Consider the following 23,870-nt stretch of genomic DNA (forward strand, 5'->3'; position numbering starts at 1 on the left):
TGCCTCAAAGTGCATCAGTACATCCAGCGCGGGAAGAACCTGTTTTGGTTTTCGGAAGCCCACTTCCAGTCATGCGCGACTATCCATTCGACCACTTCTCCTCCGTTGACTTGTATGAGCTCCTGGACGTTCTCGATGGTCTTCTTGGCCTTGGACAACTCTGCATGTGCGCTCTTCAGTTTCCCTTGTCCATTGTCGTACTCGAGGATCTGCTTCTCTCCCGTCATGATCCTACGGTCATGGCAACAATCTCCACCCAGATACACCCATCTATCGGGCCCAACCCGCAGCAACGCATTCACATGGCCGTGTATGTGGCCGGGAGCATCGATGATCCACAAGCTTCCATCGCCGAAGAAGTCTACGGCGTCGGGTAGCGTCGATATCGACTGCCACTCGTGGTCCGTCTGGGCGGTGGCTGCCATGTGTTTTCTGTCAGACCCCGGCACAGGGGGCAGCTCGATGGTCTGGTCTACCGGCAACGCGCCCTTCTCGATCCGCTCGAGAGGGTAGTGTGGTGCGCCGTTCTCGACAATGTACAGTGTGCCAGAACCCACGATGAATTTCGACCTGGCATAGTCGGACGGCAGGCCGATATGATCCCAGTGGATGTGGCTTAGGATTACGTAGTCGATATCCTTGGCCGGATCAAGCCCGCCGCTCAAGAGACTGGATCTGGCGTCTGCCGACGAGTACACGGGCTGTCGTGTCGTGATGTGGTGCTGCGTCGCTGGCTGGACGTACTTGGTCAGGTCGCGCTTGATCCCCAAGTCGAACACTATTCGCGCTGTGGTGTTCGTGCTGCCCTTTTTGCCTGGGTGCTCAATCAAGAAGCACATTGACGGTACCGTCGTGCCCTTTTGTGGATCCGGGTCTGTGACAAAGTTGCGTTCAGGAAGCGTGAGGAAGCCTCCGTTCAGAGCCGCGACTTTCACATAGATCTGGTCAGGTCCTGCAGGCGGCAGTCGGTGACTGTCATTGTTCGTTTGTTCTTGCTGTGCCATGGTTCTTCAGAGGAGAGAGTTGTGCTTGTCGCATTAACTTAGAGCCCTGCTTGTAGCATGAAGACACAGTTTTGGTGTTTTGTTGTGCCCAATTATACTAGAGAGATATATGCTGAACCAGCCTAGTAATCGGGGGACCTGACCACTCGCCCATTCAGAATGGCTTGTAGTTTCACCTTAGTGGCGGCCGCATTTGAGTTGGAGCTGCATGCTCACAAAGGACTCCCAGCCAGGTGGTTCAGTGCGGAGGATGGAATCACTTGCTGACGAAGAGTGGCTATCCCCGGAAGTATGTCTGGGGTAGATTTCAGTCTACTGACCTCTTCAACCGAGTTACCCTGTACGCGGAGAGTGACTGTCCGAGCCTGTCACTAACCCTGTTACCCCTCAAGACCCCGTCTCCTGCGAAGATGGATATGCAATCCCAGGAAAGTCGATCCCCGATGACTGGTGTGCACGATGATTCTGCGGATCCCTCGGCGCGTTCCCAGCAATACAGACCCTCGACGGTTGAATCCTACCTGGTCCGCAGTATGGTTGAAGACTTTCGACTATTTAGTGCTTCAGCTTTAGATTAAAGAATCTGACAACGTGACTGAAGAAGTGTTGATACCGGCAGAGCAGCAGCAGCATACTCACAACATGGGCTCTTATTCAGAACCTCGATTACCCTCTGACCTGGGCTTCATTGGCCTTGGTAATATGGGATTCCCCATGTTCTCGAATCTGGTCAGCAAACTCCCGCCAACCACGACAGTGCATTTCTACGACGTGAACCCAGACTCTGTTGAGAGAGGGTTGAAGGAATCAGGCGCAGTAGCTAAGCTCGATGCATGTAACAGTTCGAGAGAAGTTGCCGAGAAAAGTGTACGTCTGTGGGCTGTCAATCACCTTTCGAAAGAAGGGCATGAGAAATGAAAATGGAGAAACTTGAAGCTGACCAAAGGTTACCTGATCAGGACGTGCTCATCTCTATGGTGCCCGAAGGCAAGCATGTCTGCGCAGTCTATCTGCATCCGGAAACGGGTGTCCTGGCAGCCAACGACTTGAGCGGTAAGATTCTCATCGACAGCAGTACCATCGACACCGCCACTTCCCTCGAGGTCGGCGAGGAAACGAAGAAACGGCACCCCAGAGCCAGCTTTTTCGACGCTCCCGTCTCCGGCGGGACCACTGGCGCGAAGAAAGGATCCATCACCTTCATGATCGGTTGCGCCGAGTCGGATCCTCATCTGCCCTTGCTGAAGCACCTGATGTCGCTGATGGGCCACAATATCTATACCTGTGGCGGGCCGAGTCTAGGTCTCACTGCCAAGTTCTGCAACAACTACCTGAGTTCTTCAATCACCTTGCTCAACGCCGAGATGTTCAACTTCGCCATCAAGTCTGGAATGGACCCGAGGACGCTGCAGGAAATCCTGAAGACGACAACGGGATGTAACAGGAATGCTCAGTGGGCGAATCCGGTCCCTGGGCTGAGCCCGGACGCGCCTTCGTCGAAGAATTACAAACCGGGCTTCAAGATCGAGTATGTGAAGAAGGATATTGGATTGGCCATAGCCGCTTGCGAAAGGGTCGGGGCAAAGCTGTGTCTCGGTCCGACTACCTGGAACTCGTACGTGGAAGCTGGGCAAGATCCGAAATGTGCTGGTATGGACTCCAAAGTCATATATCGATGGATTGGGGGCGATGAGGAATGGCAAGAGAAGTTTTCTGATTAGATTTTGAAGAGTCATGTTCATAGCTTTTGATGCGGAAGGATGGTCATACACGCAGGATTACATTACTCAATGACCGCCTGGGTGACTGTTCGACTTCGTATCTATCAGAGTCCTCAAGCCATCTATGACAGATTTCTCCACTTGCACGAACCCATCAGCCTTGGTTGCTTCACGCACTTCCCAGCTTCGATCGAAGGGCATCCTGATGGGCCCGTTTCCCTTCAACGGCCGACTCGATCTGATGGTGTTTGAGTATTCGTCGACCTCACGCTTGAAGTCGTCAATCGGTCTGAACATTTCCGGATCCATCGCGATGACAAGAAGACCCCAGCCCTCATGGTCGCCAGTGTGAGCCGGCGCCCCGGCCAGAGCTCCCAGTAACTGGATGGCGACCGCCAGACCGGATCCCTTGTGGCCGCCCCAGACAGCCATTGCCCCTGCCATCGCTTTGAACGGATCTCTTGTGACTTCACCATCCGCGTCGTAAGCACTTCCCTCTGGCAGTTCCTCGTTCATCAACTGCGCCAGCTTGACTTGGGCGTGGATGATTTTGGACGTGCCAATGTCCCAGATGACGGGCTGCTGCGTATCCGATGCTGACGGAAACGCTATGCACATGGGGTTCGTGCCAAAGCGAGGAGTATAGCTCCCCTCGGGCGCGACCCAAGGCCCGGCACTGGCAGCAATCATGACCACCAGGTCCTGCCGCGTGCACATCTCGGCATAGTACGACAACATCCCGGCAAAGAATGTATCGCTGACGCCGACTATGCCCACGCCACCTGCTTTCGCCTTCGCAATGGCGAGCTCCGTCGCTCGGTACGCAGACAGATACCCGATTGCCCCCTTGGCGTCGAGCTGGGCTGACGCCGGTGACTCTCGCGTTATGACCATATCTGTGCTGCCGACGAGCTTGGATCGGACTCGGTCTGCGATCGTGAGCGCTCTTGCTAGCCCGGTCGGACCGTACCCGCGCACTTGTGCGTCCATGATATGAGAGCTGATCGTCTCGGCGTCATGGTCGCTATAACCCACCGCTTGCAGGGCGGACTTTGCGAGTGCTCGAGCGTCGTCAATGGAGATCTTGACCAGGTCCTCGCGGGCCATCTTCCAGCTGGAGCCGGTAGCCATGTTTTGCCCATGTACCAAGTACTAGAGAAGCAACAAGATCTGGCTGAACGGAAGACGCAGTCAAGGGAGTTTCAAGCGTTACGACTCTGTATCAATGTTGAAGCCGATCCAACTATAGCGTCTACTCCATTTCCTGCCATGTACCCACCATGTTGTTCGAGGTGGAGACTTGTGTCAAGACTCGAGCATCTGTGACAGTAGCGGAAGCAGACAATCCGAGCGTTGGAGAGGAGGGCAGTTCTCCGAAGTTCGCCTCAGCCGGGCGTAATCACAGCCGGCACGGTATTCAACGACATACTATCTTGCGAAAGAGATACATCACAGGCTACTTGTGTCTTAACTTCTTTTCTACGCTCTTGATCCGTCAGTGCCAGGTTCTAGGATAAGCTAAACATCACTATCGAGGTATCTGGGTGATACACCAAGGTGCTCTGAACATCACCACAGTTGATGATTGGAGCGAAGGTTGCCCAGTATGGACTTGAGATAGAACCGACCTGGAAAAGAACTCAATTGCATAGTAAACCCTTGAATTCCTTCAAAGGCCTTTCACCTGTACGCCTTTTACATGGGAGAACTGACAATACACCTTCCAAGACCAAATGGTCGGTAAGTCCAACCTGAGGCACTTAACTGAGTGAACCAACGCAGCTCGCTTCATCGTTTGTCTAATAGGTATACCTGAAGCCTGGCTGTCCTTCGATGATGATATCGCCACGATCAGCCCTCTTATTCTGAGTATAGAAGATCAAGAAGTTCTTCGTGACGAGCACAAAATAGAGGATCTGGCAATCAGGGTTAGCAATTCTGTACACATCTTGCTCCCACTGACGGTCTTCCTTACCTGGAATGCAATGCAAATCCAAAGGGCAGTTCGATAATTCGGTGCGTCCTTGGACTGGAAAATGTTGCCGGCAATGATGCCTCCGAAAGCCCCTCCCATGACCATCAACGACATCGTGAGGCCTTTCTTGTTCTGCCCAACCATGTTATTATGGGCATAAGCCCACTGGGTCGGGATATTTGCGATGATGCCCATCACTCCAAGGAAGACGCCAGCGTAGCGGGTGTGGACGTTCTCGACGAACGCTGTCAGGGACAAGCCGATGATGTAGAGGCTGGCATTGAAGAGCATGACGGGGCCTCGGACCTTGAAATGGTCTGCAGTAAAGGCGCAGATCATGATCCAGACCGCTCCAACTGCATATGGGGGAAAGGTCAAGAGCTGAGCTCTGCCTGTAGAGTAGCCAAAGCCGTCTTTCAGGATGACAGGGAGGAAATAGGAAAATGCGTACACGCCGGTGTTGTTCAGCACAAGGTAAAGGGTGAACTCCCAAAGTTTCCAGTCTCCAAAGTGCTTCATGGCGATCTTGAAGCTGATCTTGTCTTCGACTGCATCTCCACGGTCTCGCTCGACACGAGCGAGCACGATTGCAGCTTCTTCGGGGGTAAGGAATCCTGGCAGACCGATGGTGTTCTTGACAGCTGCTTTTTCGGGGAAATCCACGATTACCGCAAACGCAGCAAGTCCAACAACGGTGCTGATGACGCCCTCCTATTTGACTGTGATCAGAGAAAGCTCTGGTGTGCAGTGGAAGAACCCTTTGACTTACTATGATGAAAATCCAGCTCCAGCCGTTGAGGCCTTGATCGCCAGCCATCTGCTCGATGCCATAGGCGAGAAGGCCAGCTAGACCACTCGATGCATTCCCAATCACATAGAATGAGGCAATGCGAGCTTGGATCTCGTAACGTGTATACCAATTGAACAGAAGAAACATGGCCGCGGGCACTAAAGCTCCCTCGAGAAAACCAAGAAGCAGGCGACAAAGGAGAAGCTCGCCCCATGTCTTGACGAATCCTTGACATATTGTGATGATTCCCCAGAGCGTTGTGACAGTGCCAATCAACAAGGCTGGCCCAACTTTGCGGACGGTGAAGGTTGTAGGAATATCGATGAGACAGTAACCAACAAAGAAGATCATGGCTAGGACTGAATAGCGGTTGCCGATGTTGGTTTTGAGGTCTTTACTCATGCCTGCGATATTGGCCTGCAAGAATGGTCAGCAATCTGGTTTGGTCAACTGGGTTGAGGGACTGTACATTGCCCAAGTTCGCCCTATCAATGAAAGCCCACATGTACAGCAACGAAAGCATGGGGACCAGACGAAAGTCGACCTTTCTCATAACCTTGCGAACGGTTCTGGGGTCTTCTTCCAAGTGTGACTCCAAGACCGCTTTCATGGGTATGTGATACTTCTCTTGAAGCTCCTCAGCGTCATGCTGCTGTTGCTGGGAGATGAAGTCTCCAAGTGTGCCTTGCTTTCGTGCATCCTCGACATGATGCATGATGCTAGATTTGGGCCCAGGAGCTTCGGTCATGATGGCGAGTAAGGCTCTACTCGGGGAAAATATAAATGACTGCAAAGGCTGGAGAGGGAGGGAAATGCTAGAAAGAAGATATGAACACAGGCTGACTGAAAGCACAAAGACATCCGCTTGTATGAGGCTTGGGTGCTCCTGGAGCAATATCTCCCGAACATCTTAACTGAAACAAGCCATGTTCCGTTTCTCAACGGACCGCTTAGGCTTACACAGTCATGGTAAACCAAAGTCTAACCCCGGATCTGGTTGCAACGTGAAGGAGCATATGTCCCCGCACATACCCCGGACTGTGATCATACAGCTCTAACGGCTTGATGTATGCTTCCATCAGTCTCTGCCGGGTAAGCGGCATGCTAGTGATCGCTTCGACTGGGGACTCTCCGGGGCAGTATGCGCTAGACAATACATTGTGGCTGCGGAGGAAGAGTCTCCGACGCATTGCAGTTGACCTCAGCACACAATGTGGCTCTCGGCTTGTCATGCTGGGAAATGCGAATGGAGGGCATAGTCAACCAGCATGGTTTCTAGCAGATTTCAGGACAAAGTGACCTCCTTCAGGAACATCTATGTGCTTCTCTTCCGGAATCCGTCGTCCGAAGACAAATTATGGACTTGCAACAAGGCTGCCGTCAGTAAGGGGTATCCACGTGACCTATGAAGAAGACTTGAGGCAGTCAGGAGCCATTTCGTACCGAGGCTTGGAAATGTAGCTTTTGGGTCATTTTCTTATAGATTCTGAAGTCTGTAAATCATTTTCAGCACAAGTACACATGTCAAAAGAGATATATTGTCCATGCCATAAGAAACTGGGAGGCATTTTCTCCGCATGGCCAGACAGGGATCTCAGCTCGCAGCTCTCCGCACACGCATCAATCTCCGCAGGGATGACCATGGCTCGCATGGGTTGAGCAGTTGGAGTCGGCAAACATCTTACGTTGCTGTTGGACCTGATGGAGAGACACGGCGCTTCTCCGTGACCAGGACAACTAAGAGCAATGCGATCCAGCTTTTTAAGACCCTTAATTATTGGTCTTCCGTTCACTCCTTCAGTGCACGCTTCTTGCATACTCCGGACCCATCGCATAGCAAGATTAGCCAAGTCGGCGAGGATAGACTCGAAGCCTTACGGGACAATGGGCTCCACGGCCAAATCTCCGTTCAAGAAGTCTATACCGTACGAGGTAAGATAATAGACTTAGAGACCGAATCCAGAGAGCTTTCATGCTAAAACATGCGTTCAGTTTCAAGACCCGTCCCTAATTGACACGAGATCTTTGATCGGCGGAGAATGGGTGGGCGCTTCTTCTGGCAAGACGTTCAAACTCACAGGTAAAAACTCATCGCCAGATCGATGTTGGATCAAGGAGGCAGAACATCTCTGACATAGCTGTTTAGATCCCGAAGACGACGCCGAAATCTGTGACATTGCCGACTTGAATGGCGACGATACTCGCAAAGCCATCGAGGAAGCTAGCAAGGCGTTCGAAACGTACAGGCTGACTCCCCACCGAGAGCGACGATGGCTTATGCGTCGCTGGGCCGATCTGATCAAGGCCAACAAGGCTGATCTTGCTGCTCTCTGCACTCTTGAACTGGGCAAGCCCTATACCGAGTCCCTCGGCACCGTGCAGTATGCGGTCGATTTCGTGGACTGGTTCGAAGGCGCCGTTGAGCGGACCTTTGGCGAGACAATCCCGGCTTTCCGTGGGAACAATCGCATTCTCACTATCAGAGAGCCTCAGGGTGTGGTGGCCTGCATCACGCCGTGGAACTCGCCTGTCGCCATGGTTACGCGGAAAGTCGGCGCGGCTATTGCAGCAGGTAATACGGTCGTCTGCAAGCCCGCCCCTGAGACGCCGCTTTGTGCGATAGCCCTGGCGAAGTTGTTTGAACGGGCTGGTGGGCCGCCTGGTGTGTTCAATATCGTTACTACTGGTCTCGAGAATACGCCGGCGGTCGGCCAGGAATTGTGCAGCCATCCGGCCATCAAGCATTTGAGTTTCACGGGCTCGACGGCTGTAGGAAAACTGCTCAACACGGAGTGCGCGAAGACGATCAAGAAGACGAGCCTCGAGTTAGGAGGCAATGCGCCATTTATTGTGTTTGCCGATGCCAATATTGATAAAGCCGTCGCGGGTAAGCCTCCTTCTCATTTCTTCCAGATAGGCATTGAACCAGGCCTTCCTATTTGACAAATGGTTCCTGACAATTCTAGGCCTCATAACCTCCAAGTTTCGATCCTCGGGTCAGACATGCGTCTGTGCGAACAGGATCTTTGTCCAATCATCCATCTTGGACAAGTTCGCAGATGCTCTCTCCGAGGGGCTGAAAAAGACCTTCACATACGGTTCCGTCTGGGACAAGACAGTGAACTTTGGACCTTTGTACGCTGGCAAGGGTATCATCAAAGTGGAAGCTCACCTCGAAAATGGGCTTAAAAACGGAGCAAAGGTCCATTACGGTGGAAAAGACAACACCTTGGGGCCCAACTTCTTCCCTGCCACAGTTCTCAAGGGCGGCAAGTCCGGCATGAAGTTCATGGAGGAAGAGACGTTTGGTCCCTTAGCGTTCCTCGTCCCGTTCGATACCGAGGAAGAAGTGATCAAGATGGCTAACAGTTCCGATGTCGGTCTGGCGGCATACTTCTACACCGAGGACATTACACGGCTGTGGAGGGTTAGTGAAGCCCTCAAGGTCGGCATGGTTGGTGTTAGAGTTGGTCTGGTGAGTGCAGCTGAAGCGCCGTTTGGTGGTGTTCTGGAAAGTGGTCTCGGCAGGGAAGGAGGTATTGCTGCTTTGGAAGAGTACCTGGATATCAAGAGCATCACGATTGGCCTTTGATGGCATCCTGCTTCGTGCTGAGGGGCTGTCTCGTCCAAAAACTAGTCATCGCATGTTTTTGAACAGTGTGCTCTTACTGTGGAGCTGGTATGATAGAACAAACGTAGAAAGAACGTGCATTCTCACGCATACAACGGTTTCTGGTCCGAGCTGGTGCCGGTCGTGGAGAATCGCTGTTCCGTGGAGGCAATTACCGAGGATAGCCTCTCCAAGATTTGGGGTAGAATGATGTTCCTGGCGTGAGAGGGTAGGTATTTGACATGGACTGTATTTTGTTCGGGAAGAGTGACTGAAGCATACCTTGGAACCTTCCTGGACTCACAGACGACCTTTGTCTTGGATTTCTCAAGTCTCGGCGAGAACGGAGGTCAGCCTTACTGCCTGTGGACCAATCGGAATTAACCACAATGGGTTCTCTTGAGACCATGAAAGCCCTGATCTTCCACGGCCCATATGATGTGAGACTGGAGGACAGGCCAAGTGTGTTGAAAAGCTCACAGCCTGGTACGATATGCTGAGTACTGGCAGTTCCAAGGGTCATCGACCCTACAGACGTGGTAATCAAGACCACTTCAGCCGCTCTTTGTGGAAGGTAATGCTACCAAAGCGAAGTAGTCCATTTGACCTGGGAAGGCTCACCGCACGTCGATTAGCGAGCTTCACAGATACCGCGGACACTCCAAGATCAACATGCAACCGGGGTATGTATGCGGCCATGAGGGCATGGGGATCATTCATGAAGTCGGCAGCGAAGTGCGGAATTTTAAGAAGGGAGACAATGTTATCGCTCCTTTCACAATCAGCTGGTAGGCTCTCATTTACAGCAGGTTGTCCTTGAGATATTGACCGTGTCAAGCGGCGAATGCTTCCATTGCAAAAGGGGTATCACTGGTCGTTGCGTCAAATGCAAGTCGTTCGGTTCAGTGGCTCTTGATGGTTCACAAGCTCAGTATTTCAGAGCACCATTAGCAGATACGACTCTGTTCCACGTACCACAGGAAGGAGACCTTGGAGAGCTGCTGATCATGATGACCGACATATTTCCGACCGGGTGAGCACATAGTTGGAACGTTTGACATGATCGAACAGTCGCTGATCAGAGATTCAAGGTTCAATGGCGCCAGAAACGCCTTCCGGGAGACTCTGAGTGACCAGTGGAAGGACATGACTGTGGTTGTAATCGGTTGCGGGCCTGTAGCACTTTGCGCGATGATATGTGCGCTCGAGTATAAGCCAGCTCGAATTGTTGCAATCGACTCGGTACCTGATCGACTGAAACGAGCAGAAAGTCTGGGTTGTATTCCTCTCAATTTCAAGGAACTGGATGTCGTCAAGGAGATCTTGCGGCTCACTAATGGCAACGGTGCGCATGCCGTCATTGAAGTTGTAGGGCTCAGTCCTGCTTTGAAGACTGCTTATGATGTTATCAGTCCGGGTGGAAAGATCAGCTCCGTTGGTAAGCTTCTCTACCTATTCGTACGCCATCCGTTGCTCACCAAGACCTTCCTCAGGGGTCCACAATGGAGAGCTCCCTTTCAGCGCCGCAGATTGCTACAACAAGAATGTCCATATCCAATTTGGTCGTTGTCCGGCAAGATATGTCTTCGATGAAGCCTTGCAAGCTCTGATCAGGAATAAGGGTATCATTGAAAAGATGGAGTTTATTGACCTCGTTCTGCCGGGGCTGGATGAATCGGCGGTGGATGCTGTGCGACGTTTTGAACGCGCCGAGTACAATAAAGTAGTGTTCAAGCCGAACGGTTCGTAGGTATGGACGCGATATGGAGGGTAGTTCTCTGACAATAGATTTTGAGGTAGACCTGCAAGATGTTCTAAGGCAACAACAGTGCCGAAATTGATGGCATAATAAAGGAACACTGAGGACGAACGGGTGAGTTTGGGGCTGCCGGTGGGGCGTAGAAGGAGATGTCCAGGGGGCTATGGGGCTGAAGATCACTCTAGAAAAACCGATCTACTTATATTATGCGGTCGCAAAAATTGACAATTTCTGCGTTACAAAAACGATTGAAATTCGCGGCTTAATGGTCTAGTCGTATGATTGTCGCTTCGGGTTCAGCCCCATGGGTGTAAAAGCCATGAACTGTGACAGGGTAAGCTGGCGTCTTGTTTCCTCCACCTGGGCGATGCTGACACGACAGTCCCGGGTTCAAATCCCGGTTAAGCCCCTTTCCACACTCCTGGATGGTTGTGTTGATGTTTTTTGCTTGCTGAAAGTCCATGTGTCAAAACGGATAAATCAGGTGAGTTGAGTTAGTTTTTTTTGGTGGTGGTCACGTGCACTAACAGTTACCGAAATAGTGCTTGGCGCCTTGGCATATTCCTGTCTCTGTAGCCCTCACTGCGTCTATATCTTCTTCTCGCAGAAATCACTTTATGTACACAGATCCTCCATCACTAAATGTGTGATAAGTCGGTGCCTACAGACCACCATAGCGCCAACTACACGATTTACCCATGAGACCATATTACTTACCTAACACAATACCATCCCACATTGGCCGGACTAGTCTCGCAGTGTAGGCGTATTGTTAGACATTCCCCCGAGCGTTCATTGGCGGACACATCTGCAAGCCTTGTTATAATCTGTAGAGGGAAAACAACGTCTTACTTCCCGTTCCCGGCCCTGATTATTCCATCGACCACGTCAAGTACAGATGCGAATGTTCTGATTGTCAAGACTCCTCAGGCAACACTCGATCCGATACATCGGCTGCGTTTAAATGGTATTTCGAAACGGACGGTCAAGGAACTCTTCACTGCGAGGAATGTCACTGTCAGCCCCCTTACATACAATCGGAGAAGAACGCTAGGCGAACGATCAAGGACATCCGCAATGACGCTACGACGGGCAAGCTCGAACTCCGCCAACTTGATCGGTCGGATTGTTTACATAAACAACTGGGTGGATTTCTACAGTACTGTAAACGAGTCTTCGGCTTTGAGGTACTAGGGACCAAACAAGAAGAGAAGGCCAAGTCTATCAAGGACATCAAGGCCGCTCGTCTATCTATTGACGATGCGGAAACTCCAATCAGCGAAGCATCTCGCATTGGTGACGACTCATTTGCCAACACTCCGTTCACCAGCGCTCTCTCTATCGACACCAGTGCCACAAGTGTCGATTCTCTCCCTGGCAGCGTTGCGGGTCCTAGCAAGGCGAAGCCGATGTCGACGCCCACGCCTATGTCAAAATCAAGCAAGCGTAAGGCTTTAGCCCCTCTCGACTATGATTCTAACGCCGAGAGTCTGCATTCGAATCCGGGTCTCTTGTTTATCTAGACTGGTAAACGTAGAGCTACAGCAGCGGCCATTGATTTAACGACTGCGACGAGCATAACGATGAAGCGAGCGATGACGACGACACAGTCGACCCCGATCTTACTTAGCAGTATCGACCACGGGCTATAAGAAGCCGCCAGCCATCGCGCCCTGTCTAAGTACGGAGTATACCTAGACGATAACTTCATCGTCTAGCCACTCTAGTGTAGCGGGCACCTGAACATCAGATCCTTGGGTTACACTGAGAGAGGTACTTACTGTCTAAGCATCAAGGAAGGACGCCATAACTGTCATGGATGCCCCGATGGGCCACCCAGACCACGTCTGAGTCACGTGGCGACACGTGACTACCTCTTGGCGATGCCAAGAGGATAGGTAGACATGGCCTTCGGCCATTCCATAGCTTCTTCCCTCATACATGCATCTTCCACCATTTTACCACGGCCTTTCCATGCCAATAACGTTGAATACGAACGTCTCCGGAGAGATAACGACCGAGTACCTCTATCTGAAGCTGATGTCTTGCCGTCAGACACTGTCCACCATATAACCGTCTATACAAGACCATTGTCATAGTAATCAATAGCCCCAATTGTCATTTATTTCATAGACAGAGTGAGAAAAGAGGCTGGCGAGTGTTCAAAGTGCCATACAAATTTGGTGGGGTGCGCAATAAGTCTAAGCTGACCTTTTCATTTCGACCCACGGCGGGCCACGGGTAGGTTACTGCAGCAAAAGGCCACTCGGCTTCTCATCAGCCTTACTCAGTCATATTGCCCCAGTACTGTGTACAAGGCCAGAGTACCTTTTGCATGTATATCCCGACACCTTTTGACCATGTCGACCCTCTGCGACAGGTGTAATGTGGCTCTCTTCGAGATCATCGAAACGTCCCGCTAATTCCTCTCCTTCTCCGCGCCGAACTTCTACAGCTGCCTCACGCCCAACATCTCCAGGATCTACCCTCGCTGAAGTGCTTCGCAAGAACCCTTTTCGAGCAGGCTCCAAAGAGTCGCTCTCTCGCAAAGATGAAGATGACCCTTCGATATCACTAAACAAAGACCTCTCCGTGCTCGCCGATTTCTTTCCCGACATCAAGATCGAAGTACTTCGAGAACTACTCATCCGGTTCGACGGAGACAGCAGGCTGCCGATATGCACCGAACAACTCATTAAGTACAAGGTGGAATGGGCCAGGGGTCGGGTGAATATACCACCAAGAGGATTAGAGGAGCCGATTGCTGTGGAAGAACAATTTAGGACCAGAGAATACATCGACGCAGTCAAGTGGACGCTCGGGCGAGAGTTCAACGGACTGAGCAAGGGTGCTATAGATGCTGTACTGGCCGAGGTCAATCACTCATACACTCTGGCACGACCTACACTACAAGCGATTGCGAGCAGATCATGGAGAAACACATTCACAAATCTATTCAAGAAGAGGCGATCACAGAGTGAAGCGCCGTCAGTTCTCCTAGAAAAGACAAAGACGGACACAGGCAGCGCACGAGTACTGAGTACTGGCAGTCAAGAGCTTGACGGAGAACTTTCAGCTCTCTTCACAACGCCTATACAATCCCACAGGGAGGACCAGCAAGCGGCCGACCTCAAAATAGCACAAGCGCTGAATACACAAGAAGCCGAGGAAGCCGATGCCCTTTTCGAATGCCAGGTCTGCTACAACGATTTTGCTTTCGAAGATGTCTCAGCATGCACACAATCAGACCATACCATCTGCTTAGACTGCGTACGCAGAACACTACATGAAGCCATCTTTGGACAAGGCTGGGCCAAATCAGTCGACGTCGAACGAGGCACATTGAGATGTCTCGCAACCGATTCCTGCGACGGCTGTATCCACCAAGACCTCGTCAAACGAGCCATTCTGCGCGACAAGTCCGGCACCGAGACATGGACAAAATTCGAAGACAGGCTCGCGGAATACAACCTGCAAACCTCCGCACTACAGCTCATCCGCTGCCCCTTCTGCTCCTACGCCGAAGCTGAGCAAACCTACGACCGTGCCTCCGCAGCGAACCTGACATGGCGCTTCCGCAGACCCGGTGGCGTCAACATCTTTATGTTCATCCTCCTTCTCGAACTCCTTCCCGGCATACTCTTCCTTCTCATCCCGTTTATGCTCTTCTTCCCGAATTTTTTCGTCGGCTTGTTCTACACTGCGCTCGGACACGCAGCACTGCAAAAGCGCACGTCTCGCTTCACATGCCGCCGGCCCTCGTGCGCCCGGAAATCATGCCTCCAATGCCTCAAGGCCTGGCACGATCCGCACGTATGCCACGAGCCCCTGATCCTCTCGCTTCGCAAAACCGTCGAAGCCGCGCGCACCGCGGCCGTCAAAAGAACATGTCCACGCTGCGGGACGAGTTTCGTCAAGTCCTCGGGCTGCAACAAGTTGACCTGCGTCTGCGGGTATAGCATGTGCTACCTGTGCCGGAAGAACATAGGTAAAGCCGGAAACAACTCGGAAGGGGGCGAAGGATACCGACATTTCTGCGAACACTTCCGCCCGACGGCCGGCATGAAGTGTAGCGAATGTGACAAGTGTGACCTGTACAGAGCTGAAGATGAGGATGCGCAAGTCAAGAGGGCGGGCCAGGAGGCCGAGCGCTTGTGGAGGGAGAGAGAAGGTATGGTCGGTGTGAAGGGGCTGGAGAATGCGGTGGGCAATGTTGCGGGCCAAGATACGCTTTGGGCACGGTTCTGGGAGGGCAGATGGAGTGTGCAGGGCGTGGTGGATGGCGTGGTTGAGCGGTGTGTTGTGGTTGATATTGACTGAGATGCTGGTGGGTGTCTTGGGCTTTGGGGAGTACGGCATAAAGCTTTGGACGGCAGCATTGGGGAGCACCGATGACTTTTGATACCCATATAGTGACTTTGCTTATATTCCGGCTTTCGACCTCCTTTGATTCTCTCCTTTGGTTTCTTTATGTCATGTAGAAGAGTCATATACTCTAAGTAGGTATGTCAGGACCATGTCTAACGTCGTCTCGAGTGCCCTCGATAAATATTTGAGGTTGGGAAGTCACGAAGAAGGTTTACAAGAGTTTGCAAGAGGAATATTCCTTCATGCCACGAGCAAGAGAGAAAAAAGAGGCCCGCCGTAGATGAATAGGCGAGAGAACTTTTAAATCAAGAAAAGCCAGAATGCGTAGGCCTCGAATGCTTGCGACTTCCGTATTCTTCGGTAAGGGCACAACCGCTGGTTTTAAATCTGCCTCAGATCACCCTTGCCAGTAATCCAAATAAACCAATTCTGCCCTATAGCTGCAGCCTTGCGCCCTCGAGGCGATCTCATCTGCAGTAGACTTTATGCAAGTAGTGGTAGTAACCCGTATTTGCTCAACTCCTGTGTTTGATGAAGGAGGCGGAATGCCAGCCGAAGCTGTTGGCTGCCACGGGACGAGCCAGGACAGGTAGACAGATGATTAGCTTAAGTCGCATCAAGCATCATGATCTAACCTAGCTCACCACTTCTTAGGAGTGGTCTACCTATGTAAGGCCTGCGCGTAGGCCTGATGTCTCGCAATTCGACGCTTCGCTGCGGCCTTGTCCCGGTCGGACATCTGATCCACGACTTTTTCAAGCTCGTCTCTGAAAAAGTTTGGTTGAAACTCGAGCTTGGCTTTTTCTTTCGTGTACTTTGCGTAGAGGCTTGCCTTTTCAGCAGCAAACTCTTCGAGTAGCGATGTCGCCACATCCCAGACAACGGGCTCGTGCTTCAGTATGACCTTGATCGTCTCTTCGCGATTGGCCACAAGACTGTACTTTTGGATGCAGACACGGGTAGCGGGGATCCGTAGCATCTGATCGTTGCTGGCAGTCGACTCGTACATGACTCTCAGAGCTTCTTCGAAACCATCAATGGAAACCGCGGCGGGCGCCTGCAACAAGAACCTCTCCACAGCTAGATTCTTCAGCGCCTCAACACCAAGCATGTCCGCGCACTTGTAGACAAGAGCGTCGGTCTTGAGGCTTTCGACAATGAACCCCGACCATTTCTCGTTGTCAGGCGTAGGCTTCTCGACTGGATGATACTGCAGCAGTATGTGGAAACATTCAGGAACACTTTCTGAAACGGTCTCATTGTAGTCGCCAGTGTACAGGGAGAAGAACACTCTGCTTAGGATTTGCGGAGCTTCTTCCGGGAGTTTGACTCTTCCATCCTCAGCTTCCTGTTGCGCGCGGTCAGTGGAAAGCCAAGTTTACGGCGCCATCACAAACCTTGAAAGTCCCATTGCAAGCCGCCAACAGCAAACGTGAACCTGAGCACACAATGGCGCGGTGAACTTTGAACTCGACATCTTGACATTCGACGACGAGATCAGAAAAAAGGCCGGACTTCAGTAGATGTAGGTATGAGTCCCGCGCTATTCCAGCCTTGGTGGGATTTTGTTGTAGGGCGAACGGATTGAGATGATGGCGAGGATCTGGTATTTGATGGATGAGGTGTTGCTGACAATATAGAAGTACGACTGTGAGACTCTTAGAAGTCGAAGTGAAAAGGGTGTAAAAAAAGACTGAGGCCAGAGAAAGGCACCGCTCACTGCCATGAACATTGGGAAACCCAGAGCCAGTTGTACTTCACAAATTCAAGGATTCGCTTTGAAGAGGAATTGTTCTGCTTGATTTGGTTCATGGACACTGCTTGATTCGATTCTCATGGTTGTCCCGATATTCTCGTTCTCAAGGGCGATCGTCCCACGCACCACCGGAAAGCTTCACTTCCAGTTCACTTGATGCAAGGCAGAGTCCCTCTTTGCGCTGTTCGCGGAATTCAAAATCTCAACCTTCGTCCTCCAGGTCGCAGGTTGGACACTTGATGACAACATGCAAGGGGCCAGCCGCCGCAACTCGCACAGTATTTACATAGACCTTATGGTTGCAGTTGATCTTCGTTGCCCGCCGATTGCACAACATCACGACTTGTTCGACTCCTAGTTTCTTATCGCTGCTTCCCTTGGATGTTGAGCTGTTGGCTAGACGCTTCAAGAGTTCCCCAGAAACACTCCAGACATTGCCCTCGTGCTCTTTGATGACTTCAATCGTCTTTTTCCGCAACTCGAGAATATCATGGTTTTCGACACAAAGGCAGGTAACTTTGAACCGAAGATCCGTGTCATCGGCCCTGGTAGACTCGTAGAGAAGTCGGAGCGGATCCTCGAAACCATCCATGTCGTACGCCGACTTCGCATCTCTCATGAATCGAGCAGATGCTTCATCCTTTAATTCGTCAAGTCCCAGCATTTCAGCACATTTGTACACCAACGCGTTCACTTTCAGACCGCGTCTCAGGCCAAGTTCATCGATCTCCTGGAAACCGCGGCCAGAAGGGAATCTGTCTTCTTCGCCTTCACCGTCATCCTTGATCAGTCCGTGATAGAACCTAGGCAGTTTTAACTCGTGATAATATTTGCTGTACATGAAAAGGATCACTCGAGCCAAAATCTCAGGATCTTCCTCTGGAAACGTAATTCTGCCGCTGAGAGCCTCCTATGAGAACGTCAGAGGTACTAAATGGCACCTGGACATACACTAAGACACACCTCGAAGGATCCGCTGCACGCGGCGGCGAGCATTGGAGACTGCGTGCATATGACGAGGCGGTGAACCTTGAACACGACCCCTTGACATTCGATGATGAAATCAGAGAATTTTCCGTTCTCCAGAAACGGGAGAAATATTTCACCTGGATCTGTCGCCATTTTGCTGCTAGAAGAAGCACCTGAAATCTGATGGAGAGGCGCAAAAATGTTGGTTGGTGTTTGATTGTGTGAAACCAGCCGTTCCAGGGACTCACCAACAAAACAACATGAACGGTAGCGGCAGAATTGCCTCTTGGCAATCATGCTTCACACCGCATCTCAGGAACATCGGTAGCTTGACCATCATCCTCCGCCTCTGAAGGTGGTGTAAGCATCGCAACTTCTGGTGAGTTTGTCGCTGGTAGGATTGACCGAGACATGTTGGCTTCCGACGAGGGCGATCGAGCCACAAATCCAGGATCCGGCGAAGGCCAGGCATAATCAACCCACTGCTGGCCAATGACCTGGCGTATGCCCTTTGCAAGCACGCGGATGTTCTGCCGACGCCATAGAGACCACTCATGGTCAGTGACCGCATCTGAAGGAGTAATCGTGCCAGGTTCAGCATCGAGATCATCGGCCAAGCCATCTAACACACTTCTCCACACCCGCATTGTCTCGTCGAGCTCCTCAATCTTGCTGACGCCCATGACAGAAACCCCAAGTTTCTCCCTAGGCAGATTAAGAGCGTGGCCATAAGTTGACTCGTTGTTTCCCAGCGGGTTTCCAAGTGCTCCCACTTTGGCACCTTCGCGGAGCCAATTTTCAAGAGCATATCGTGCTGCCACAACCTCAAGCTTTTCACCTTGAGTATCTGCCCATTTTGCAGCGTCAATGCAGGCCTGACGAAGGCCATCCGGGGCAGGATGCCAATTGCCCATGGCGCCCAATGGAGTACCGTTCCTCCTCAACAAACCCATAGCAAGAGGACTGGCGTTTGTGACAACATCAATGCCGGCATTGACCAATCTTTGGAAGCCTTCACTCAATAGTCTGGTGTTTTGAAGGGTGAAGTTCGCATATGACTGGACAATGTCGAGGGGCTCACCAGTCTCGCGGAGGATCATCTCAGCAAGTTCACAGAGGACATGTACCGGGTAGCCCGAGATACCGACGTACTTGAGCGTGCCTTCTTGATCTCGAATGCGCCGAAGTTCACGAATTGCGCCAAGCACCTCCTGTGGTGAGACGAATTCGCAGTCGTGACAGTACACCACGTCAAGGTAATCAGTTTTCAAGCGTTTGCAGCTGCGCGCTACACTCTTCCGGACCCATTCCGGAGAATAGTCAAAGACATCTGAGGCTATTCGGCCGACTTTGGTGAGTATGAAATAGCTCTCTCGCGGATATTGCTTGCGAACTAAGTCGGTGTCAAGCGCGGTCCCGAGGATCTCTTCGGCGGGCCCATAGTACGGAGATGTATCGAAGGCATGTACCCCTAGCGCAAGAGCTTTCTGGACAAGGGGTGTCGGTCCCAGGGCATATGGATCGACATTGTACTACAAAAAGAGTCAGTGGCTGCGAAATCAAAACTGAAGAGCTTATCAATACCTGATAATTGAAGGTGGCGGTCCCGAATACCAGGGGCGGGAGTGACTCCGACAGAGGCGACACCGGCCTAGGCATGGCTTATTAGTCCTAGCAAGAGAAATTCGATTCTGCGATAGGGAGCAAGGAAAGTGTGCGAGTGAGATGAACAAAGGGGAAGGACTGCCAGAGGTACTACCTTTTGTCCTGGCGGTCAACAAATACAAGTACATTCAATGGGTCGCCTCGGAGAGCCTGAGATGCCGACACTTTTTTCGTGCTTCGGGCGATTGCGACATGCTGGTGGGGCGTACCTGCGCTCGAGCCCAGAAGGGGACGGGGAAGCTAGGAAGAAGCAGGAAAAGAGTTGCGTGGCTAGATGAGTCCTCCCGTGGCTCGGAAAGGTGGATGAAGGTGGAGGAAGATAGGAGAATCAATGGATTGGTACGATACGAGTGAGCTCGATTGGAGCGAGAGCCGAAAATCCAACATGTCAGATAGAGTTGCCCTGCAGCTGGTTACACAAGAGATAATGCAGCCTAGACGTCGATGGCGAAGCAGAATCCAGGTTCACGCCACCCAGATCCATGACGCCCTTACATTGGCTGATGATCAAGCATCGTGCATTTATGCATACCACTGAAACCACGCCTTTTTGCACTTCATATCAATTGACATTCTGTTTACACATTGCCTCCTAATGGGCGAATGGTAGCATTATATCCAGCCAACATCTGCAGACGTAGCATGGCCCGAGAATTATCATGGTACTAGCTCGTATCTGCCGCACAACGTAATGTGTGCCTAAAAATGGCCAGGCTGAGATTACCACACATAGTCGCAGTCCAGATACCGTTTCAGCATACCGCTCTTTCTTGTTCAGGAATCCTCCAAGAGGGGCATCCCTTGCTGCGAGCGTATTCTGCGCAAGGCGTGGGAGTATGCAGGCAGTATACCTGATCAATGGACGACCAGCTCTCCCTTCCTTCCAGCTTGCCTGATCAACGCCCGCTTGGCAGAGTAGAGTAGTGGCCTTGGAAGCGATTCCTTGCATTCAAGCCTTCTGTTCAGGACTTATTCGACTTGTATTCCTCTGCCATAGTCACTCGACCTATGCTTTCTTCCTGGTCATGTTCTTCTTGCACTTCTTCTTGTACCACGATCCTTCCATCCAAGACTCTTGAAAATCAAGTCGCTCGCGAAATGATGTCGCAGTTTCCCTGTATTGTACAATTCCATTGTAGAGTTCTCCCCAACGCCATTCGCTATGCATCAAGACCGACCGGAAAAAGTGGAGTGGGTGAATGGCTGGAAGATTCTCATCCAGCTGGAGAAACCATCGCGTGTGGTCACCGTCCTTGTCGACGGTTAGCACAGAATATCAGTCTCTGTACATTTTGGGCTTCCAACCTTCTTTGATTTCTTTCTCCATTTGCGCTTTCCGCTCGGCTGAGCGAGCTTCGGCTTCGAGTCGTTCTCTGGCTCGAAGAACTTTGCTTTGAATGTAGAAGGATCCGCCACCGCCACCCTTTTTGGGCTCGTTCAAATCGTAGAGTTTTTTGAACCGTTCCATAACTTGTTCCATATTTATCTTGCCGCCTTGCGGCGGCTTGACGTTTAGGATTCTGCAGGCTTCGTCGAGGGTCATACCGGATGCGGCAGCGGTATTGAGGGCGCCTGGGTCATTCTTCGTGGCGGCCCTCGCATATTGAGAGGAGGCCTGGGCTTGTTTGTATGCTTCCGCAAAGGCTCTTCCAAAGACACGGCCGCCCGTGAGGACGATTTGGGCGATAATTCGATGTGCCTGCGCAGTGTCAGCCCCGTCGTTCTCGAGCATTGTTAGCAAGCATGGACCACACTCACCATCTGTCTCGTTCACAAAGAGACAAGGGATTCAAAAGGGACCGCGGCACACAGAGACGACGGCGACAATTGAGGCGTGCTTGACATGGAAGCTGCAGGAAATCTTTTGATGCTGCCGGCAGATGCCCGGCTAAACCTGGCATCATGTGACCCTCTTACTGTGGTCCATTTGCTGCGTGATGATGTCGACAACGGATCAGCACAAACGCCCAACCGCGGCTCTCCGCTCCTATGGGTATGACCTGGACACTGGCTCTGCCTGCGCTGTGCACATGCCTCGTGCCTGGCACAAGAGTTACCTTTCTTTGAACACCGCTCCGTCGTTGCTGACAATGTATATGCGACCTCAACTGCCTGTCCACACACATCAGTGTCACCAATCCTTCCATCACCGCTTCATATGATCCACGTTGCATGGCCGCATTTGGTACGAGGGTGATCCCTTGGATGCAGCACACTCAGGCACTGACCGTCTTCCATAGAAACTCCCTGGCTTTCCTCGATGTCCAGACCAAATTCCTATGCCTCTGCCAACGACCCCTCCAATTCCCAGCAGGGCTGGGATCCCAATCCTCCTACTTATGCAGCCTTCTCTCCGACATCCACCTCCGGATACTCTGCCACCTCCAAACAACGCTCGACGATAATAGTGCACAAAAAGTCGCCTCTACTAGTAGCGACACCACCCCAGATCACTCGAGCACTAGCCCATTCCCACCCGTTCTTGTTGCCATTGAATAAACTTGCCGGGCTATTGTCATGGAGTACTCAAGATCCGTGGGAGTCATATCTCCTCGTGGCCGTCTTTTGGGCCATTACACTTTACGGCAGCGAAATTATCCGTTTCGCAAGCCCTATAATCGTGGTGGTTGGTTTGATTCTCGGAATGTATTCAAGACGATATTCTCCGCTGTCTTCGACCACCAAGACAGGCGACAAACATGCAAAGGGGCATAAACGAGAAGCGTCAGAATCCTTGTCTCAACACAAGACTTTGGATGAAATTGTCGATACCCTCCAAGAGCTGACAGCACGGTGCAATATCTTGCTCGATCCCTTTCTCAACTTGACCGACTTCCTTTCTACCCAGACAACGCCTACCGCCGCAACGACGCGACCTGCATTGACGACTCTCTTCATCCGTGTCCTTCTAGTCACTCCTCTTTGGATCTTCTTAACCTTACCTCCTTTCTATGTTCTAACCCCGCGGAGGGTTATACTCGCCTTTGGCACTATAATTTTGACTTGGCACTCGAAGCCGGCGAGGGTAGCACGTGTTATTCTCTGGCGTTCTGTTTTTATGCGGAAGACCGCAGTATTCGTGACTGGACTCCAGTTTGACATATCACCAGCTCCGAAGGTAGACTCGTTGCTTCGACCTAATCTTGGACCCAGGTCAAAATCTCAGACCGGAGTGGCATCCGAAGTTGCCACGAAACGAAGACCAGATTCGGCAGGTGTGCGTTTCACTTTTATTCTTTACGAAAACCAGCGGCGATGGATAGGTCTTGGTTGGACAACATCTCTTTTTGCGTATGAGCGTGGTCCTTGGACTGATGAACATCTCAACCCGGCGCCTTCTAAGGATGACTTTGAACTGCCAAAAGTGGAAGGTGGACATTCCCGGTGGAGATGGGTCGATGGTTCTGAATGGAGGATCGAACACGGCGATGCGAGGCAGCACAAGCGGGCTGCTAGTCAAAGTAAGACGGGACCAGCTGGAAACACCGGTAAAGAGGCGGCCGATGATGGTGGCGGCTGGATTTACTACGATAACAGATGGGAGGATGGGCGCAAAGAGGATGGATGGGGAAGATATACTCGAAGGCGGAAATGGTTTAGAGACGCTGAGCTTGTTGAAGCTACACCAAGTACGGATCCAAGTCCTAGCGGGACGCCAGCCCGGCAGGTGTCCGACACGGAAGACGAGAAGGTCAAGAGAGCCAAAGATTTCGCTAAAGGAGTTGGTGCTGCCACGACTACTTCAGAGAAGAGTCCTGCGTCTTCCGACGATCTCTCTAATGGAGGACAGAAGTCGAACGACGACAATACCAGTGTGGCCAAGTCAGCCACCAGCAAGAAAAGCGGAGGGTGGTTCTCGAAACGTGAGCGGAGTGGTTCCAAGAGCAGCAGTGGGAAGAATACAGGTCAGTTCAGTACGAGGAGCGACCGAAGCCGCGAAGGTCCAGAGGAAGATGTTCACGACAAATGGCGAGATAATACTGGTGGACACAGGTCGTTTAGTGTCCAAGAGGATGTTGCCATGAGTCTCGGATAGTATGCAGTATAAGGAGTACTATCTGCAAACAATGGTCTCCATAAGGTATTCAATGGTAGTTGTCTCGCTACGGAGATCAGACTGTTTCCTGTCGATCATGGACTGTTTTTTGAGTACGACGACACTCTTTCTCGTGTCTTTGCTGGCTAGACACATCCATGGTTGTACACGATGATGAAGTCCATTTGCTTCCCTCCAAAGCCTCGTTCTCACTCGC

At 51.7% G+C, this 23,870-nt stretch overlaps 12 protein-coding genes and 1 non-coding gene across 14 annotated transcripts; 7 read left to right on the plus strand and 6 right to left on the minus strand.

Moving 5' to 3' along the window:
- Nucleotides 1-14: 14 nt before the first annotated feature.
- Nucleotides 15-1,004, minus strand: PV05_04627 (uncharacterized protein; the record flags this gene model as incomplete). The annotated part of the gene is made up of 2 exons (XM_013461049.1): nt 15-231; nt 295-1,004. 2 exons carry the CDS (start codon nt 1,002-1,004, stop codon nt 15-17), a joined length of 927 nt encoding a protein of 308 aa, XP_013316503.1.
- A 410-nt stretch (nt 1,005-1,414) lies between these two features.
- On the plus strand, nt 1,415-2,725 carry PV05_04628 (uncharacterized protein; the record flags this gene model as incomplete). Its single annotated transcript, XM_013461050.1, has 3 exons — nt 1,415-1,535; nt 1,606-1,871; nt 1,964-2,725. The coding sequence occupies 3 exons, from the start codon at nt 1,415-1,417 to the stop codon at nt 2,723-2,725; spliced, it is 1,149 nt and encodes a 382-aa protein (XP_013316504.1).
- Nucleotides 2,726-2,791: 66 nt separating this feature from the next.
- PV05_04629 (uncharacterized protein) lies at nt 2,792-6,238 on the minus strand (the record flags this gene model as incomplete). The annotated part of the gene is made up of 5 exons (XM_013461051.1): nt 2,792-3,839; nt 4,538-4,641; nt 4,701-5,411; nt 5,470-5,907; nt 5,960-6,238. The coding sequence occupies 5 exons, from the start codon at nt 6,236-6,238 to the stop codon at nt 2,792-2,794; spliced, it is 2,580 nt and encodes an 859-aa protein (XP_013316505.1).
- A 1,136-nt stretch (nt 6,239-7,374) lies between these two features.
- On the plus strand, nt 7,375-9,178 carry PV05_04630 (uncharacterized protein; the record flags this gene model as incomplete). The annotated part of the gene is made up of 4 exons (XM_013461052.1): nt 7,375-7,422; nt 7,483-7,570; nt 7,637-8,377; nt 8,457-9,178. 4 exons carry the CDS (start codon nt 7,375-7,377, stop codon nt 9,080-9,082), a joined length of 1,503 nt encoding a protein of 500 aa, XP_013316506.1. The 3' UTR covers nt 9,083-9,178.
- A 311-nt stretch (nt 9,179-9,489) lies between these two features.
- Nucleotides 9,490-10,850, plus strand: PV05_04631 (uncharacterized protein; the record flags this gene model as incomplete). The annotated part of the gene is made up of 6 exons (XM_013461053.1): nt 9,490-9,562; nt 9,611-9,674; nt 9,736-9,888; nt 9,939-10,133; nt 10,192-10,538; nt 10,594-10,850. The coding sequence occupies 6 exons, from the start codon at nt 9,490-9,492 to the stop codon at nt 10,848-10,850; spliced, it is 1,089 nt and encodes a 362-aa protein (XP_013316507.1).
- A 268-nt stretch (nt 10,851-11,118) lies between these two features.
- On the plus strand, nt 11,119-11,268 carry PV05_04632. The gene has a single exon. It is a non-coding gene; the product is annotated as a tRNA-Pro (tRNA).
- Nucleotides 11,164-12,382, plus strand: PV05_04633 (uncharacterized protein; the record flags this gene model as incomplete). Its single annotated transcript, XM_013461054.1, has 2 exons — nt 11,164-11,193; nt 11,693-12,382. 2 exons carry the CDS (start codon nt 11,164-11,166, stop codon nt 12,380-12,382), a joined length of 720 nt encoding a protein of 239 aa, XP_013316508.1.
- Nucleotides 12,383-13,244: 862 nt separating this feature from the next.
- Nucleotides 13,245-15,179, plus strand: PV05_04634 (uncharacterized protein; the record flags this gene model as incomplete). The annotated part of the gene is made up of 1 exon (XM_013461055.1): nt 13,245-15,179. The coding sequence occupies one exon, from the start codon at nt 13,245-13,247 to the stop codon at nt 15,177-15,179; it is 1,935 nt and encodes a 644-aa protein (XP_013316509.1).
- A 709-nt stretch (nt 15,180-15,888) lies between these two features.
- Nucleotides 15,889-16,704, minus strand: PV05_04635 (uncharacterized protein; the record flags this gene model as incomplete). The annotated part of the gene is made up of 2 exons (XM_013461056.1): nt 15,889-16,575; nt 16,660-16,704. The coding sequence occupies 2 exons, from the start codon at nt 16,702-16,704 to the stop codon at nt 15,889-15,891; spliced, it is 732 nt and encodes a 243-aa protein (XP_013316510.1).
- Nucleotides 16,705-17,185: 481 nt separating this feature from the next.
- On the minus strand, nt 17,186-18,105 carry PV05_04636 (uncharacterized protein; the record flags this gene model as incomplete). Its single annotated transcript, XM_013461057.1, has 2 exons — nt 17,186-17,893; nt 17,947-18,105. 2 exons carry the CDS (start codon nt 18,103-18,105, stop codon nt 17,186-17,188), a joined length of 867 nt encoding a protein of 288 aa, XP_013316511.1.
- Nucleotides 18,106-18,245: 140 nt separating this feature from the next.
- Nucleotides 18,246-19,611, minus strand: PV05_04637 (uncharacterized protein; the record flags this gene model as incomplete). Its single annotated transcript, XM_013461058.1, has 2 exons — nt 18,246-19,484; nt 19,537-19,611. 2 exons carry the CDS (start codon nt 19,609-19,611, stop codon nt 18,246-18,248), a joined length of 1,314 nt encoding a protein of 437 aa, XP_013316512.1.
- Nucleotides 19,612-20,169: 558 nt separating this feature from the next.
- On the minus strand, nt 20,170-21,449 carry PV05_04638. Of its 2 annotated transcripts, XM_013461060.1 has the most exons (3): nt 21,376-21,449; nt 20,923-21,316; nt 20,170-20,869 (listed from the first exon to the last, which is right to left on the minus strand). In XM_013461060.1, the coding sequence occupies exons 1-3, from the start codon at nt 21,376-21,378 to the stop codon at nt 20,862-20,864; spliced, it is 405 nt and encodes a 134-aa protein (XP_013316514.1). In that variant the 5' UTR covers nt 21,379-21,449; the 3' UTR covers nt 20,170-20,861. The 2 variants fall into 2 exon arrangements, with proteins under 2 accessions (XP_013316514.1, XP_013316513.1); XM_013461059.1 differs by having other exon boundaries at nt 20,170-21,316.
- Nucleotides 21,450-21,616: 167 nt separating this feature from the next.
- Nucleotides 21,617-23,771, plus strand: PV05_04639 (uncharacterized protein). Its single transcript, XM_013461061.1, has 2 exons — nt 21,617-21,802; nt 21,858-23,771. Exons 1-2 carry the CDS (start codon nt 21,790-21,792, stop codon nt 23,651-23,653), a joined length of 1,809 nt encoding a protein of 602 aa, XP_013316515.1. The 5' UTR covers nt 21,617-21,789; the 3' UTR covers nt 23,654-23,771.
- Nucleotides 23,772-23,870: the final 99 nt, after the last annotated feature.

The sequence above is a fragment of the Exophiala xenobiotica genome (genome assembly GCF_000835505.1).
Source record: "Exophiala xenobiotica strain CBS 118157 unplaced genomic scaffold supercont1.3, whole genome shotgun sequence".
In the NCBI taxonomy this organism is placed as follows: Eukaryota; Fungi; Ascomycota; class Eurotiomycetes; order Chaetothyriales; family Herpotrichiellaceae; genus Exophiala; species Exophiala xenobiotica.